Source organism: Zootoca vivipara, chromosome 8 (assembly GCF_963506605.1).
Source record: "Zootoca vivipara chromosome 8, rZooViv1.1, whole genome shotgun sequence".
Taxonomy (NCBI): domain Eukaryota; kingdom Metazoa; phylum Chordata; class Lepidosauria; order Squamata; family Lacertidae; genus Zootoca; species Zootoca vivipara.
Window position 1 is genome coordinate 6,971,433 of NC_083283.1, and position 16,280 is coordinate 6,987,712.

The window sequence follows — 16,280 nt, forward strand, 5'->3', positions numbered from 1 at the left end:
ACAGCAGATAACTAAAATGAAGCCATATAGTATATATATTTCAAATCGGCCATCCTGGAAATCTCCTTGATCATGATATGAGCTATTATGAGTGCTGTTATACTCCTTATATGTCACAGCATCCACAGCAGATTGCAAAGTCCCATTGATATGTCTTTGCTTGCAGAATGACTCCATGTGGAATCCTTGTCTTCTCTTCAGGAGCAGAAGTTTCCTCTAGGTCTAGGAAATGGAAAGTGTCACAAAGAAGTTTGACTCAACAGGAATTTTGGTGAGACCCAGGAGCCCATTGAACCACACATACAACCACAACTTTTGTCTATCAAGTCAAAAGACATATTTGTACAATTCTCTGCAATATAACTGAATCCTCCACATGGGACACACCCCTTTGCATGTTTTCTCATAAAGCTGTTTTTGTACTTTAGTTAGTTTACCAGGAAATTGCGTTTCATTGGTGCCAAGAGAAGAGGTCAGCACAGCATTCCCTGGTGTCCTTGCCCTATTGTCCAATTTGTAATGTCTCTCCAAAATTGGGATTCAATCATATTTCTTTTACTATGACCAGGCTCAACATTCCTGCCTAGGAAGAGATATCAGTAAGGATGAAGTAGATGGACTGAGGGAAAGATTGTTTAGGGAAAGATTGTTATAAAGTTTTATAGCAGTAAATTTCACTTACCTACTGTAAATCCATCCAGTTGGGACTATCTTCCAATTGAAAAGAGTCTAGGAATGAATGAGCGTGTGGAGGAGGTTCTGAAAGAGAGGTCAGGCAGTAATGTAACATTTTTTCTTATTACATATAACTCAGTGTTCTTTTTGTTGTTCAGTCCTAGGATTCTCCCCCAAATAGAGTAAGCTTTCTGATATGCCTTTATTGGCTCTCCCCTAACCAAGGAGGCTGTTTTTTGATGGATGAGAATTGAACAGGTGGGGGGGGTGGTGTTTACCCAAGTAGTAGTGGCTCCATTAAGAAACGATCAATCTTGATTGATAAACAAATGAACGGATTCCCTGCGCTGGACTTGCTTCACTTGAAATGACCCACTCTATTCTGCATTCCCTATTAAGACACATTAATCTCATTGTGTCTGGATACAGTGTTTGTTCTCTGCCTCTTTTATTTTATTTTTTAAAAATATATTTATTGGTTTTTTTCTGACAAACACAAAACTGACACACAAAAATTCAAAATAGCAAAAGAAAAAAGAAAAAACCACAGGAAATAGAAAAAATACAGAAAAACAAAACAATAAAAAAAGAAATTATGATTTTATAAACTCATTTCATAACTCTACTTTGACTTCACCGTCCCTCCCTTTCCGAATAGTATCCCAATTCTTACACAGCTTTCAAATTATTGTTCTCTGCCTTTGGCAAAACCTCAGAAAGTGACCTTATACTGAGTCAGACTATTGGTCTATCAAGGTCAGGACTTGTCAAACAGACTCTCTGTGCCACTCACTAGCATTTTCAAAAGTGGTCTTTCCAACCCTACCTGGAGGTGCTTGGGAATTAACCTTCTGCAAGCTCCGAAGATCCGGCCCACCTGTAAATGTTTCACCCAACTTTGCGACTGACTGCAGATCAGCAGTCTTCAGAGATGTTGAGTGCAACATAACAAGACACAGCATCTTGCCCTGGAATGGCAGGTCCTAAGGACTTAAACACAGAAAATATGGCCCCACTCATGCCCCATGGAGAAAATAAAATCTTACCAGTCTCACTCAAAGATGCAAACTGGTCCCTCCTGTTCTTCGTCAGGGCTTCATTTGATTCTATGCCTCATAGGACAAAAGGATGCTCTTTAATTGGATATGATGATAATTATCAGTTCACCAAGGAGGAGGAGACTATTGTCATTTATGTCCCCAAAGGCTGCAGTCATGAAGATCAGATTTGTAATTGGTTCTGGAGGAAGCAGCTCATGTCTCATGTACTTCTTTATCTGTACCAGACAAATGGAGTAAATCAAGACCTCATCCCCACATTTCTAATCTAGGCTGTCTAAGCAAGATAACAACTTCCTGGCCTTTTAACGGCCAAAAGAATTTGTCCCCTATGTGTCCTTTATTAGATAGGGGAGTTGACTATTGGTGGTGAGACATGATTACCTAGGGTGGGAGGGGAGGTTGCTCTTGAGTAGGCCAACTAGGTGGAGGGGGGCAAGGAGTCAGAGCCATTGGCTGCGACTCATTGAAGGGAGCAGTTCCACCAGGTCATCCGTCATGCCCCCCTTAGTTGGAGGCAATTCCATGGTAACCAATGTAACATTTATTTCATTCATTTATTTCAAAAAATATAAACACTGCTTGATTGTCAAAAAAAACAAAACAAAAACAAAACAAAAAACACCCCAAAGCAGCTTACAAATGAATAAACAGAAAAATCAAGAAAAAATCACAGCCATTCTTAAAAGCATGCAAAAGTTAAATTGCTGAAGCAGATTCAATATATGTTAAGTTTCTTTACATGACATATTGTGCTTACAGTAATATCTTTTGAACTCCAATTAACTTTAATATATATTTAATAGCTATATGAAGCCATTAGATGCGGTCATTAGTTTTGGAGCACGGTATTAGCAGTGTGATGATGTTGACACACAGCTTTCCCTTTCTATAACATAGGAATCGGGAGAGGCTGTGGAAGCTTTGAACCTGTGTCTGGATGCAGTAGTGGTCTGGATGAGGGCTGATCAACTGTGTGTGAATTCTAGGAAGATGGGAGCTCTTTGAATGGGGGTTCCCCATGTTTTGGAAATTGGCAAGTTCCCTGTTCTGAGTGGGGTTGCACTCCCTTTGAAAGAGCAAGTATGAAGCAAGATGTATTTCTGGATACATCTCTGTCACTAGATACTCAGATGCCTTCTGTGTCCCCCATTCACAACCCTGGATTATATTTTGGTTGACACGTGCCAGGACCTTTGTAAATGACGAGATGTGAAAACGATGCTTGGACTTAAAATGAGTTGAAGATCTGCAAATTGGTGTCTGTTACTATATATAGGAATCCCCCAAAGCATGAGCTCCTTTACATCTGAGGCATAGTGGTGTTGTACCTATCACTTCAAAGAGTTAGGCAAGTTCCATTGATTCAGGGCCCCAGAGTAGTTAATTCCCTGCTTGTAGTCATTCCTTGCAGGTACATTAACACTGCAATCCAAACCCAAGATCTGTGGAGATTAAGAAGTTTAAAATTTTATTTCATTCATTTTAATTTTTTCACATTTTTCAAACAATCCATCAATCTTGATTGATAAACAAATGAACAGATATCTGCTCCCTTCGTATTGCCTTATCCCAATACTTCACTGATCAATCATAGGTGAATTCCCTGCCCTGGACTTGGTTCACTTGAAATGACCCAGTCTATTCTGCAGTCCCTGTTAAGACACATTAATCTCATTGTGTCTGGATACAGTGTTTGTATTAGGAAATAATATTGGGGGAAACTGGGTATTAAGAGTACTAACATAAATCATATACCCCAGTTTCACAGTGGCCCTTCAAAGTACGCTTCACGAGTTTAAAAAAACACCCCAAAATCACAAACAATAGTTGACTTGGCTAAATTACACCACCAAGAGTTTAAAGACCAACCTAGCATGAAACCCCTAACTAGCAGTATACCTGTTTAAAGTACACAGAAGAAAAACAAAAGGTTGGCTTTCTTTAACAGAAAAACAAACTGACTCGGACGAGACTTTAAAGATAAACGCTCTCTCCCAGCAACCTTACATACCCACATTCCAACCCTACAAACCTCCCACCATACTCCCATACAACTACCACACAAAATGCTTTCCAACAGAGCCTTATATACATGGAGTAGAGCCCACACCTGTGAGCAATTAAACAGAAATTACCAGCACATGTTTTTTCTTAAACAGACAGTATTGACATTGGACTGGCTCAAAAGCACCTTTGATTATTCAAGAAACCCAACAGTTTGTTTTCTCCTTTGGCAAAACCTCAGAAAGTGACCTTATACTGAGTCAGACTATTGGTCTATCAAGGTCAGGACTTGTCAAACAGACTCTCTGTGCCACTCACTAGCATTTTCAAAAGTGGTTTTTCCAACCCTACCTGGAGGTGCTTGGGAATTAACCGTCTTCAAGCACCACAGCTCCAGCCTCTCCTGTAAATGTTTCACGAAACCTTCTGACTAACGGCATCTAACTAATCAGCAGTCTTCAGAGATGGTGAGTGCAAGAGAACAAGGACACAGCATCTTGCACTGGAATGACAGGTCCTAAGGACTTAAGAGGAAAAAATGTGGTCCCACTCATGCCCCATGGAGAACATGTAAAATCTTACCAGTCTCACTCAAAGATGCAAACCGGTCCCTCCTGTTCTTCGTCTGGACTCAATTTGATTCTATGCCTCATAGGACAAGAAGATGCTCTTTAATTGGATATGAAGATAATTATCAGTTCACCAAGGAGGTGGAGACTATTGTCATTTATGTCCCCAAAGGCTACAGTCATGAAGACCAGGTTTGCAATTGGTTCTAGAGGAAACAGCTCATGTCTCGTGTACTTCTTTATCTGTACCAGACAAATGGAATAAATGAAGACCTCATCCCCATATTTCTAATCTAGACTGTCTAAGCAAGATAACAACTTCCTGGTCTTTCAATGGCTACAAGCACTTGTCCCGTATGGGTCTTTTCTTGGGTGGGAGAAGTGTCTATTGGTGGGGAGACATGATTACCAAGGGCGGTAGGTTATGCAAAGTAGGTGGAGAGGGCAAGCATTCAGAGTCATTTGCTGTGACTCGTGGAAAGGAGCAGGTCCACCAGGTCATTCTTCTCCTCCCCACCCTCATCCCCTACCAATTCCATGGTAACCCCCTGTCTCTCACTCTAATTGTCACAACCACCATGTTCGACTTTTTCTGCCTCTCTCTGACCATCACTCCTCTATATCTCTATGGTAAACCCCTGGGCTGAGCCTCAAAACCAGGTAGGCTCTGCCTCTGAGCTTTCTCATTGGTCAAACTGCATTAACCATTTCCATCACAAGGGATGGGCAAATGCAACATCCGTGTCACATTAATTTCTTTTCACTTATTTCATAAAATTTTTATACTGCTTGATTTTTTAAAAAAGAAAAAGCACCCCAAAGCAGCTTACAGATGAATAAACAGAAAAATCCAGAAAAATCACAACTATACTTTCATACATGAAAAGTTAAAATGCTGAAGCAGATCGAATATATGTTAAGCTTCTTTACATGACATATTGTGCTTACAGTATTACCATTTGAACTCCAATTAACATCAAAATCTATTTAATATCTATATGAAGCCATTGGATGTGGTTATTGGGAGTTTTGGAGTACGGTATCAGCAGTGTGATGATGTTGACACGCAGCTTTCCCTTTCCATAACAGAGGAATCGGGAGAGGCTGTGAAAGCCTTTAACCTTTTGTCTGGATGCAGTAGTGGTCTGGATGAGGGGTAATAAACTGTGTTTGAATTCAAGGAAGATGGGAGCTCTTTGAATGGGGGTTCCCCGTGTTTTGGAAATTGGGAAGTTCCCTGTTCTGAGTGGGGTTGCACTCCCTTTGAAGGAGCGAGTGTGAAGTTTGGGGGTACCTCTAGATAAATCTTTGTCGCTATATGCTCTGTTGTCTTCTGTGTCTCTGAGAGCCTTTCACCAGCTATGGCAATTCCTGGACGGGGATAGCATGACCCTGCAGACCAGGCATTGGTAACCTCGTGGCTAGATTACTGTGATATGCTTGATGTGGGGCTGCTCCTGGGTCTGGTTTGGAAGTTCCAGCAGATGCAGAATGCTGCTGCCAGATTGCTGATGGGAGCTTCTCGTCGATTCCTGCAATGCAGGGGCTTGGAGTAGATGATCCTTGTGTTCCTTTTCAACTCTACAATTCTATGATTTTATGATGTATTCTACAATACTTGTAAAAACACACAACTCACTTATTGACTCTGGATTCCATGTTCTCTCTCCTCGCCCCTCTCTCCCCTAAGAATCTGCCTTAAACTGAGTTGGCAGGGGGTTGGACTGGATGGCCCTTGTGGCCTCTTCCAACTCTATGATTCTATGAGTCTGATCCTTGGTTCTATCTAGCTCAGTATTGGTCACACTGGCTACCAGACACTCCTAGGGATTTCAAAGTAGGTTGTCTCTGATCCCAGCAGGAGACTAAAATGGAGACATTTCATATGCAAAGCACATGCTCTGCACTGGGCCATTTCTCCATACGTCTTTTTCCATGCATGGATGTAATCTGCTCCCTCACTAAGCTTCACCCAACCACCCAGAAGGTAGTTATTTTACAACTTGTTGACCAAGTATGGATTGGGAGTCAACAGATATGGTGATCAGAAGACAACAGGGACAAAATATCCTGCAACAGAATGGTAGGTACCAAGGTTTTAGAGAGGCAAGGTGGTACCAATCGTTCTTCAAAGAAAAGTGGAAAATCTTACCAATTTCATGCCGATCCCTACCATTCTTTGTCTTGGCTTGAGGGGGAATCCCAAGATGGCAGAGTATCAACATCCTCCCTTCTGACCCCCTTACTTTACTGGTCTGTTTTTAAGGTGTTTTTTTTTTTTTACTGCTTTATACCACCCATTCTTTGCCTTGGCTTAATCAGTTTCCCTGCCTCATGTGGCAAGATCCTGTTCTTTTAGTGGTCATGGGGATAAATACCATCTGGCCTAGGAGGAGGAGACACTTGTCATTTAAAGTTCTATGTCCCCAAATGCTAGTTTGTAATGGGTTGTGAAGGGGAAACTGAACACATGTCTCATGTGCTTCTTTATCTGTAACGGACAAATAAAACATCTCAGGACCTGTCATGATAACAGATAAAACCATCCTGGCTCTTTAACGGCAAAAAACATTTGTCCAGTATTGGACATTATGTAGGGAGGGGGTGAGCACAGAAGGGGAAAATAAGAATTTCCAAGATGTCCTGCTGTTTCTTCCCTGTGTAAAACCATAGGTGAGAAGTGGAGTGGGATGCAAGAGCAGTTGGTTCTTAAGGATGTTAAAATGAGGTTGTTTTTTTAAATTGTAAAATAGATAATTTAATAAAAAATTATAAAAAGACTCCTTTATTTCTATCTACAGGTGAATGGGCCATGAGAGGTACAGTTCTTTTCTATCTACATGCCCCTGAAGCTTACCTTAACTTAAGCTGCCTGTCCTCCTTAAAAAGGGGTTGGGTAAGGCAGACACCCAAGATATATGCCAATACAATGTGTTCTTTTCTAAAATGAAAATTTATTAAGAAATTTCATAATATGATAAAAAACAAACTATTCTAATAAAAAAGAAAAGAAACAAGGGGAGAGAAAGAGATAGTACAATGCAATGTCCTGTCTCACAAATGTATCACAACTATTATACCATACAGGGGAAAACTGCCCCCCCAACTTTTACCTGGGAGTTTGTCTCACCCTGGGAGATCTCCCCTTCCCTACATTTCACTCAGGGCCCTTCACCAGATGTCCATCAATCTCATCTGCATGCAATTATTTCCTAAACACAGAACTCAGCCATGCAGTTGCAAATAAAACATTTTATGTGAATTTTACGTGCAATATACAAAGTGATAATAGGTGGTGATGGTGAGTCTTGTGGAAAATTCAATGTATTTTCAAAAATGCTTTTTAAAAAAAGCATTTTAGGAATGGTTTTTATTTATGTACATGACAACAAGAGAAAGCTGATCTAAACACACACAAAAACAAGGGGGGGGGGAGAAAATACCATGCATCATAATATATATGTCAGCAGTTAATACAAGTGCTTGCCTCAATATAGTATCATTCTTTGCTTGTTTATTGAACACAAATATAGACTGATTTTTAAGAAACCAACTCTTCAGATAGCATTGTACAAGCACAAAATGACAACCATCAAAAATACAAAGCAGGTGGGTTTTATATATTAAAAGATAGGCATCCAAAATTCCTACTAGTCATATCATATATATATATATATATATATATAAACTGAACACACTATGAATCCTGTGTGTGTGTGTGTGTGTGTGTGTGTGTGGTCTTAAGGACATGCTTAAATCCCCAAAACAATGGAACTTGCCTGTTCTCACAGAGAATTGAATTCAGAAACTCCTGGAATCATACACTCATAGAATTGTGGAGTTGGAAGGGGCATCCAGGGGAATCTGATCCAACCTCCTGCAATGCAGGAATCTCAAATAAAACACCACAAGGTTGTTTAATCTTACATGGAATTAAATTCTGCAAATGTGGCCTTTTTATCTCCTATGATTGCTGGCAGGGACCTAAGTAGAGTCTCTGAATTAAATCATAAGGTGCAGGTGATCTCACAGGAGTGAAGGCAGTCCTTGAAATACCCTATTTCCAGCACTTCCAAGTAGACTTTGGTTTGCTGTAAAAAGTGGTGCACCTGGTACAGTATAGTTAAATGGTGTGGAGCCTCTTTCAGCCAAAGGGCTTCATTTCTTCGTAGCCAACATTTCAGGGGCTGTATACAATAAGTGGGTGAGGCACAGAAGAAAAATTGAGATAACAAAAGACAAAAGCAAACGGCCTGTGAGCACCTAGAAAGAAATGCTGTGATCACTAAAAGTCATCATGGGTTTCTGAAAAATAAGTCATGTCAGACCAATCTGATCTCATTTTTTGACAGAATTACAAGCCTGGTAGATGAAGGGAATGCTGTGGAAGTAGCCTATCTTGATTTCAGCAAGGCCTTTGACAAGGTGCCCCATGATATTCTTGTAAGGAAGTTGGTAAAATCCGAGCAAGACAATGCTACCATTCAGTGGATTTGTAACTGGCTGACTGACCGAACCCAAAGGGTGCTCATCAATGGCTCCTCCTCATCCTGGAGAGTAGTGACTAGTGGGGTGCCACAGGGTTCTGTCTTGGGCCCAGTCTTATTCAACATCTTTATCAATGACTTGGATGATGGGCCTGAGGGCATCCTGATCAAGTTTGCAGATGACACCATTTTGGGAGGGGTGGCTAATACCCCAGAGGACAGGATCACACTTCAAAATGACCTTAACAGATTCGACAACTGGGCCAAAGCAAACAAGATGAATTTTAACAAGGAGAAATGTAAAGTACTACACTTGGGCAAAAAAAATGAAAGGCACAAATACAGGATGGGAGACACCTGGCTTGAGAGCAGTACATGTGAAAAGGATCTAGGAGTCTTGGTAGACCACAAACTTGACATGAGTCAGCAGTGTGATGCAGCAGCTTAAAAAGCCAATGCAATTCTGGGCTGCATCAATAGGAGTATAGCATCTAGATCAGGCATCCCCAAACTTCGGCCCTCCAGTTGTTTTGGACTACAATTCCCATCATCACTGACAACTGGTCCTGTTAGCTAGGGATCATGAGAATTGTAGGCCAAAACATCTGGAGGGCCGCAGTTTGGGGATGTCTGATCTAGATCAAGAGAAGTAATAGTACCACTGTATTCTGCTCTGGTCAGACCTCACCTGGAGTACTGTGTCCAGTTCTGGGCACCACAGTTCAAGAAGGATACTGACGAGCTGGAACGTGTCCAGAAGAGGGCAACCAAAATGGTCAAAGGCCTGGAAACGATGCCTTATGAGGAACAGCTTACGGAGCTGGGTATGTTTAGCCTGGAGAAAAGAAGGTTAAGGGGTGATATGATAGCCATGTTCAAATATATAAAAGGATGTCATATAGAAGAGGGTGAAAGGTTGTTTTCTGCTGCTCCAGAGAAGTGGACACGGAGCAATGGATTCAAACTACAAGAAGATACCACCTAAACATTAGGAAGAACTTCCTGACAGTAAGAGCTGTTCAGCAGTGGAATTTGCTCCCAAGGAGTGTGGTGGAGTCTCCTTCTTTGGAGGTCTTTAAGCAGAGGCTTGACAGGCATATGTCAAGAATGCTTTGATGGTGTTTCCAAGCAGGGGGTTGGACTGGATGGCCTTGTGGTCTCCTCCAACTCTATGATTCTATGATTCTATGACTCCTCCCATTGTAAAGTAGGATACATGTCAGCTACACAAACCCCAAAATTTTCAAAAAAACGAAACAAAAAAGAACCAGCCTCTTTTTCTGGGACACATTACACCCATACCAAAAAACTATTATGAAAGGTTTGCCGTGCTTTGCCGTGACTATTTCAGCTTGTGCAATAAAGGTGCACAGTGTGGAGCATTTTTGAGCCGTAGGGCTTCATATCTCCATGGCCAACATTTCAGGGGCTGTATACCATAGGTGGGTGGGGCAGAGAAGAAAAATGGGGAGAAGAAAAGACGTGACTCCTGGCATTGTAGAGTAGGATACATTTCAGCTATACAAACCCAACAAATTACAACAAAATCCAAGCCTCTTTTTCTGGTGAGCAAGAGCAATCAATGCAGTCCAAGGACATATTTCAGCCAGATCAAAAAACTCTTATGAAAGGTTCCTAAGTGGCTTTGAACAAGGAGGATCCATTTCCTGTCGGTCATTCTCCTCCTCATTCAGAACCCGCTGGAGGATGACCATTAGGCTCTCCCTAGATCGACCTCCCTTCTTCCTCCCAACCAGAAAATAGAGCAAGGGGTTCACACTGCTATTGAGGGAGGCACACAAGAAGCCATAATGGCCTGGAACATGAATATCCAGGCCTACAATTTCCAGGAAAAGAAGGGCATTGCATGGAATAGCAAGCATGAGGAAGAAGAAGAGTTTAAGTAAAATAACTATTAAAAACCTTCCCCGCTTTCGTCGGTGTGATTTTAAACAGACTTTGATGAAAAGGATCACAGTTGAAATTGTCATGAGTGGGAGGCAAAGCAGTCCAGTGAACACAAATTGAAAAAATTCTATGTTATATGGTGTGTTGAAATATTTTTGTTCGAGAATGTAGACGATTAGGCAGAGCAGACAGGAGAGGACCCATAGGAGGGCACACACAGGGGTGGACAAATATGTCGGCCGGATACACCGATACCAAATAGGGAACAGAACAGACACACATCTGTCAATGCTGATGGCTGTCAGAAGAAGTTGTCCAATGTTGTATGTGAAGAATAAGAGACGAAAAGCAATAGCATAATGAAATCTATTTAAATTAAGAGAATTATAGAACTCTAGGCTCAGGAGGAATGCAAAGTCAGCAACAGCCAAATTAAGGATGTAGGTGGTGAATGGTTTCCTCCTAATGCGGAAACCAAGAAGCCAGATAACAATTCCATTCCCCAAAAATCCCACACAGCAGATAACTAAAATGAAGCCATATATTATAGATATAATAGATATTTCAAATGGGTTATAGTGGGAATGTCCTTGATCATTATATGAGCTAATATAAGTGTCGTTATACTCATTATATGTCACAGCGTCCGCAGCAGATTGCAAAGTCCCATTGATATGTCTTTCCATGCTGAATGACTGCATGTGGAATCCTTCTCTCCTCTTCTGCAGCAGAGGTTTCCTCTAGGAAATGGAAAGTATCACAAATAAGATTGACTCAGCTGGAATTCTGTGCAAAACCGAGAATGGTGAGACCCAGGAGCCCATTGAACCACACATACACCCAAAACTTTTGTCTATCAAGCCAAAAGTCATATATGTGGAATTCTCTGCAATATTACTGAATCCCCCACATGGGCCACACCCCTCTGGATTACTTCTCATAAAGCTGTTTTTGTTCTTTAGTGAATTAGTTTACGAGGAAATTGGGATTCACTGGTGGCAAGAGAAGAGGTCGGCACAGCATTCCCCGGTCTCCTTGCCCTATTGTCCAATTTGTAATGTCTCTCCAAAACTGGGATTCAATCATATTTCTTTTACTATGACCCGGCTCAACATTCCTGCCTAGGAAGAGATATTAGTAAGGATGAAGGAGATGGACGGAGACAAAATGAGAAGGACTCCACCTTGTTTAGGGAAAGTTTGTTAGAAAGTTCTATAGCAGTGAATTTCACTTACCTACTGCATATGCATCCAGGTGGGACTATCTTCCAATGCTAAAAGAGCAGTCTTGGAATGAATGAGCGTGTGGAGGAAGTTCTGAAAGAGAGGTCAGGCAGTAATGTAACATGTTTTCGTATTATAACTCAGTGTCCTTTTTGTTGCTCAGTTCCAAGGATTCTCCCCCAAAATAGAGCAAGCTTTCTGATATATCTATATTGGCTCCCCCCAATCAAGAAGGCTGTTTTTGATGCATGGGAAGCAAACTCGTTGGTGGGGGGGGGCAGGCGTTTACCCAAGTAGTAGTGGCACCTTTAAGAAGCAATAATACTTGCTTGATAAACAAATGAACAGATTCTCCTGGTGGTGGTGATGACAGAAGGTTTACCTTACTCTCCCCTCCAAAGGCCCCAGCCATTTTCCTAGTGCAAGGAAACTGAGCATTAGCACTTGGGCTGTTGCTTTAGCTGTAGTTGGGAGCTGGTGGCATCACACATTCCTGGCTTTCAGCCTCGCCCTAATCCAGACAGCTGTTTACATCTACAAACATAATGTATGTAGCCTCATACACAACATGCTGGGAAGACTTAGCAGTCCTCTTTGCCTGCCTGGTTCTCTTCTTCTGTAGTCCTGAGGTTGATGGGGAAATATCCAAGAGCTTGCAAGAAACGCAAGTACCTAATGTGGAGACCTTTGATGATGGGGTAGGGATGTAATTAGCCTTCACTTCACTTCCTTATGACCAAGAGTAAGGAAAGTGCTCTACTGGCATTCTGAGTGTTGACTCAATGAGTGACTTATAGAAAGGAGAGAAACAAACTCTTCAGTGGGATAATTATTGTTCTGTAGCTTCACGCTAAGGGTTTAGTCACTCACAGAACAGAGAAAGGAATTCAAAAATTAAAGAGAGTGTATATGTTTATATATTAAGCGGAATCCCATCATAGTGTTTGCTTCTAGGAACATGGATATCTGCTCCCTTCGTATTGCCTTAATAATATCAACTTTCCCAAGACTTCACTGATCAATCATAGGTGAATTCCCTGCGCTGGACTTTGTTCACTTGATATGACCCAGTCTATTCTGCGCACCTGTTAAAATACATTAATTGCATTGTGTCTGGATACAAGGTTTGTTCTCTCCCTTGGCAGAACCTCAGGAAGTGACGTTATACTGAGTCAGACTATTGGTCTATCAAGAGCAGGATTTGTCAAACAGACTCTCAGTGCCACTCTCTAGCATTTTAAAAAAGTGGTCTTTCCACCCCTACCTGGAGGTGCTTGGGAATTAACCTTCTGCAAACACCGCTGCTCCAGCCTCTCCTGTAAATGTTTCACCCAACCTTGTGACTAACTGCAGATCAGCAGTCTTCAGAGATGGTGACTGCAAAAGAACAAGGACACAGCATCTTGAAGTGGTCCTAATGACTTAAGAGAAAAAAATGTGGCCCCACTCATGCCCCATGGAGAAAATAAAATCTTACCAGTCTCACTCAAAGATGCAAACTGGTCCCTCCTGTTCTTCCTCAGGGCTTCATTTGATTCTATGCCTCATAGGACAAAAGGATGCTCTTTAATTGAATATGAAGATAATTATCAGTTCACCAAGGAGGAGGAGACTATTGTCATTTATGTCCCCAAAGGCTACAGTCATGAAGACCAGGTTTGCAATTGGTTCTAGAGGAAACAGCTCATGTCTCGTGTACTTCTTTATCTGTACCAGACAAATGGAATAAATCAAGACCTCATCCCCACATTTCTAATCTAGACTGTCTAAGCAAGATAACAACTTCCTGGGCTTTTAACGGCCAAAAGCATTTGTCCCCTATATGTATTTTATTTGGTGGGGGAGTTGAGTATTGGTGATGAGACATGATTACCTAGGGTGGGAGGGGAGGTTGCTTTTTAGTAGCACAACTAGGTGGAGGGGGGCAAGGAGTCAGAACCATCCGTTGTGACTCATGGAAGGGAGCAGTTCAACCAGGTCATCCTTCATGACCCCCTTTGTTCGAGGCAATTCCATGGTAACCAATGTAACATTTATTTCATTCATTTATTTCAAAAAAATTAAACACTGCTTGATTGTCAAAAAACAAAACAAAAACAAAAACAAAAAACACCCCAAAGCAGCTTACAAAAGAATAAACAGAAAAATCAAGAAAAATCACAACCATTCTTAAAAACATGCAAAAGTTAAAATACTGAAGCAGATTGAATATATGTTAAGTTTCTTTACATGATATATTGTGCTTACAGTAATATCATTTGAACTCCAATTAACTTTAATATATATTTAATAGCTATATGAAGCCATTAGATGTGGTCATTAGGAGTTCTGGAGCATGGTACCAGCAGTGCGATGATGTTGACACACAGCTTTCTTGGGTGGGAGAGGTGTCTATCAGTGGGGAGACATGATTACCAAGGGCAGTAGGTTATGCAAACTAGGTGGAGGGGGCAAGCATTCAGAGTCATTTGCTGTCACTCATGGGACCAGGTAGGCTCTGCCTCTGAGCTTTCTCATTGGTCAATCTGCATTAACCATTTCCATCACAAGGAATAGGCAAAGGCCACATCCGTGTCACATTAATTTCTTTTTATTTATTTCATTAAATTTATATACGCTGCTTTCCCTTTCCATAACATAGGAATCTGGAGAGGCTGTGAAAGCTTTTAACCTTTTGTCTGGATGCAGTAGTGGTCTGGATGAGGGGTAATAAACTGTGTTTGAATTCAAGGAAGATGGGAGCTCTTTGAATGGGGGTTCCCCGTGTTTTGGAAATTGGGAAGTTCCCTGTTCTGAGTGGGGTTGCACTCCCTTTGAAGGAGCGAGTGTGAAGTTTGGGGGTACTTCTAGATAAATCTTTGTCACTAGATGCTCAGGTGTCTTCTGTGCATCTGAGAGCCTTTGATCAGCTATGGCAATTCCTGGACGGGGATAGCCTGACCCTGCAGACCAGGCATTGGTAACCTCGTGGCTAGATTACTGTGATATGCTTGATGTGGGGCTGCTCTTGGGTCTGGTTTGGAAGTTCCAGCAGATGCAGAATGCTGCTGCCAGATTGCTGATGGGAGATTCTCATCGATTCCTGCATTGCAGGGGCTTGGAGTAGATGATCCTCGTGTTCCTTTACAACTCTAAAATTCTATGATTTTATGATGTATTCTACAATACTTGGAAAAACACACCATGCACTTATTGACTCTGGGTCCCATGTTCTCTTTCCTCGCCCTCTCTCCCCTAAGAATCTCCCTTAAAATGAATTGGAAGGGGGTTGGACTGGATGGCCCTTGTGGTCTCTTCCAACTCTATGATTCTATGAGTCTGATCCTTGGTTCCATCTAGCTCAGTATTGGTCATACTGGCTACCAGACACTGCTAGGGATTTCAAAGAAGGGTGTCTCTGATCCCAGCAGGAGACTAAAATGGGGACATTCCATTTGCAAAGCAGATGCTCTTCACTAAGTTACTTGGCCATTTCTCCATACATCTTTTTCCATGGATGGATGTAATCTGCTCCCTCACTAAGCTTCACCCAACCACCCAGAAGGTAGTTATTTTACAACCTGCTGACCAAGTATGGATTGGGAGTCAACAGATATGGTGTTCAGAAGACAACAGGGACAAAGTATCCTGCAACAGAATGGGAGGTACTAAGGCATTAGAAAGGAAATGGGGCACCAATCATTTCTCAAAGAAAAATGGAAAAACCGTACCAATCTCATGCTGATCCCACCCATTCTTTATTTTGGCTTAATCTGTTTCCCTGCCTCAGGCGGCAAGATCATGTTCTTTTAGTGGCCATGAGGATAAATACCATCTGGCCCAGGAGGAGGAGACGATTGTCATTTAAAGATCTATGTCCCCAAATTCTAGTTTGTAATGGGTTGTGAAGGGGAAACCGAACACATGTTTCATGTGTTTCTTTATCTGTAACAGCCAAGTAAAATATCTCAGGACCTGTCATGATAACAGATAACAGATGAAACCATCCTGGCTGTTTAACGGCAAAAAACATTTGCCCAATATTGGACGTTTTGTAGGGAGGAGGTGAGCACAGAAGGGGAAAATAGGATTTTCCGAAATGTCTTGCTGTTTCTTCCCTGTGTAAAATGATAGGTGAGAAGTGGATTGGGATGCAAGAGCAGTTGGTTCTTAAGGATGTTAAAATGAGGTTTTTTAAATTGTAAAGCAGATAATTTAATAAAAATTATAAAAAAAGAGTCCTTTATTTCCATCTACAGGTGAATGGACAATGAGAGTGACAGTTCTTTTCTATCTACATGCCCCTGAAGCCCACCTTAACTTAAGCTGGCTGTCCTCCTTAAAAAGAGATTGGGTAAGGCAGACACTCAAGAT

At 41.5% G+C, this 16,280-nt stretch overlaps 1 protein-coding gene across 1 annotated transcript; it reads right to left on the minus strand.

The window, feature by feature from the left end:
- Positions 1 to 10,418: 10,418 nt before the first annotated feature.
- Positions 10,419 to 11,390, minus strand: LOC118089666 (proto-oncogene Mas-like). Its single transcript, XM_035124435.1, has one exon. It carries the CDS (start codon positions 11,388 to 11,390, stop codon positions 10,419 to 10,421), a length of 972 nt encoding a protein of 323 aa, XP_034980326.1.
- Positions 11,391 to 16,280: the final 4,890 nt, after the last annotated feature.

What these genes read in the sequence shown, in the direction of transcription:
- LOC118089666 (XM_035124435.1), bottom strand. Translation starts at nt 11,390, where the DNA reads ATGGAAAGACATATCAATGGGACTTTGCAATCTGCTGCGGACGCTGTG.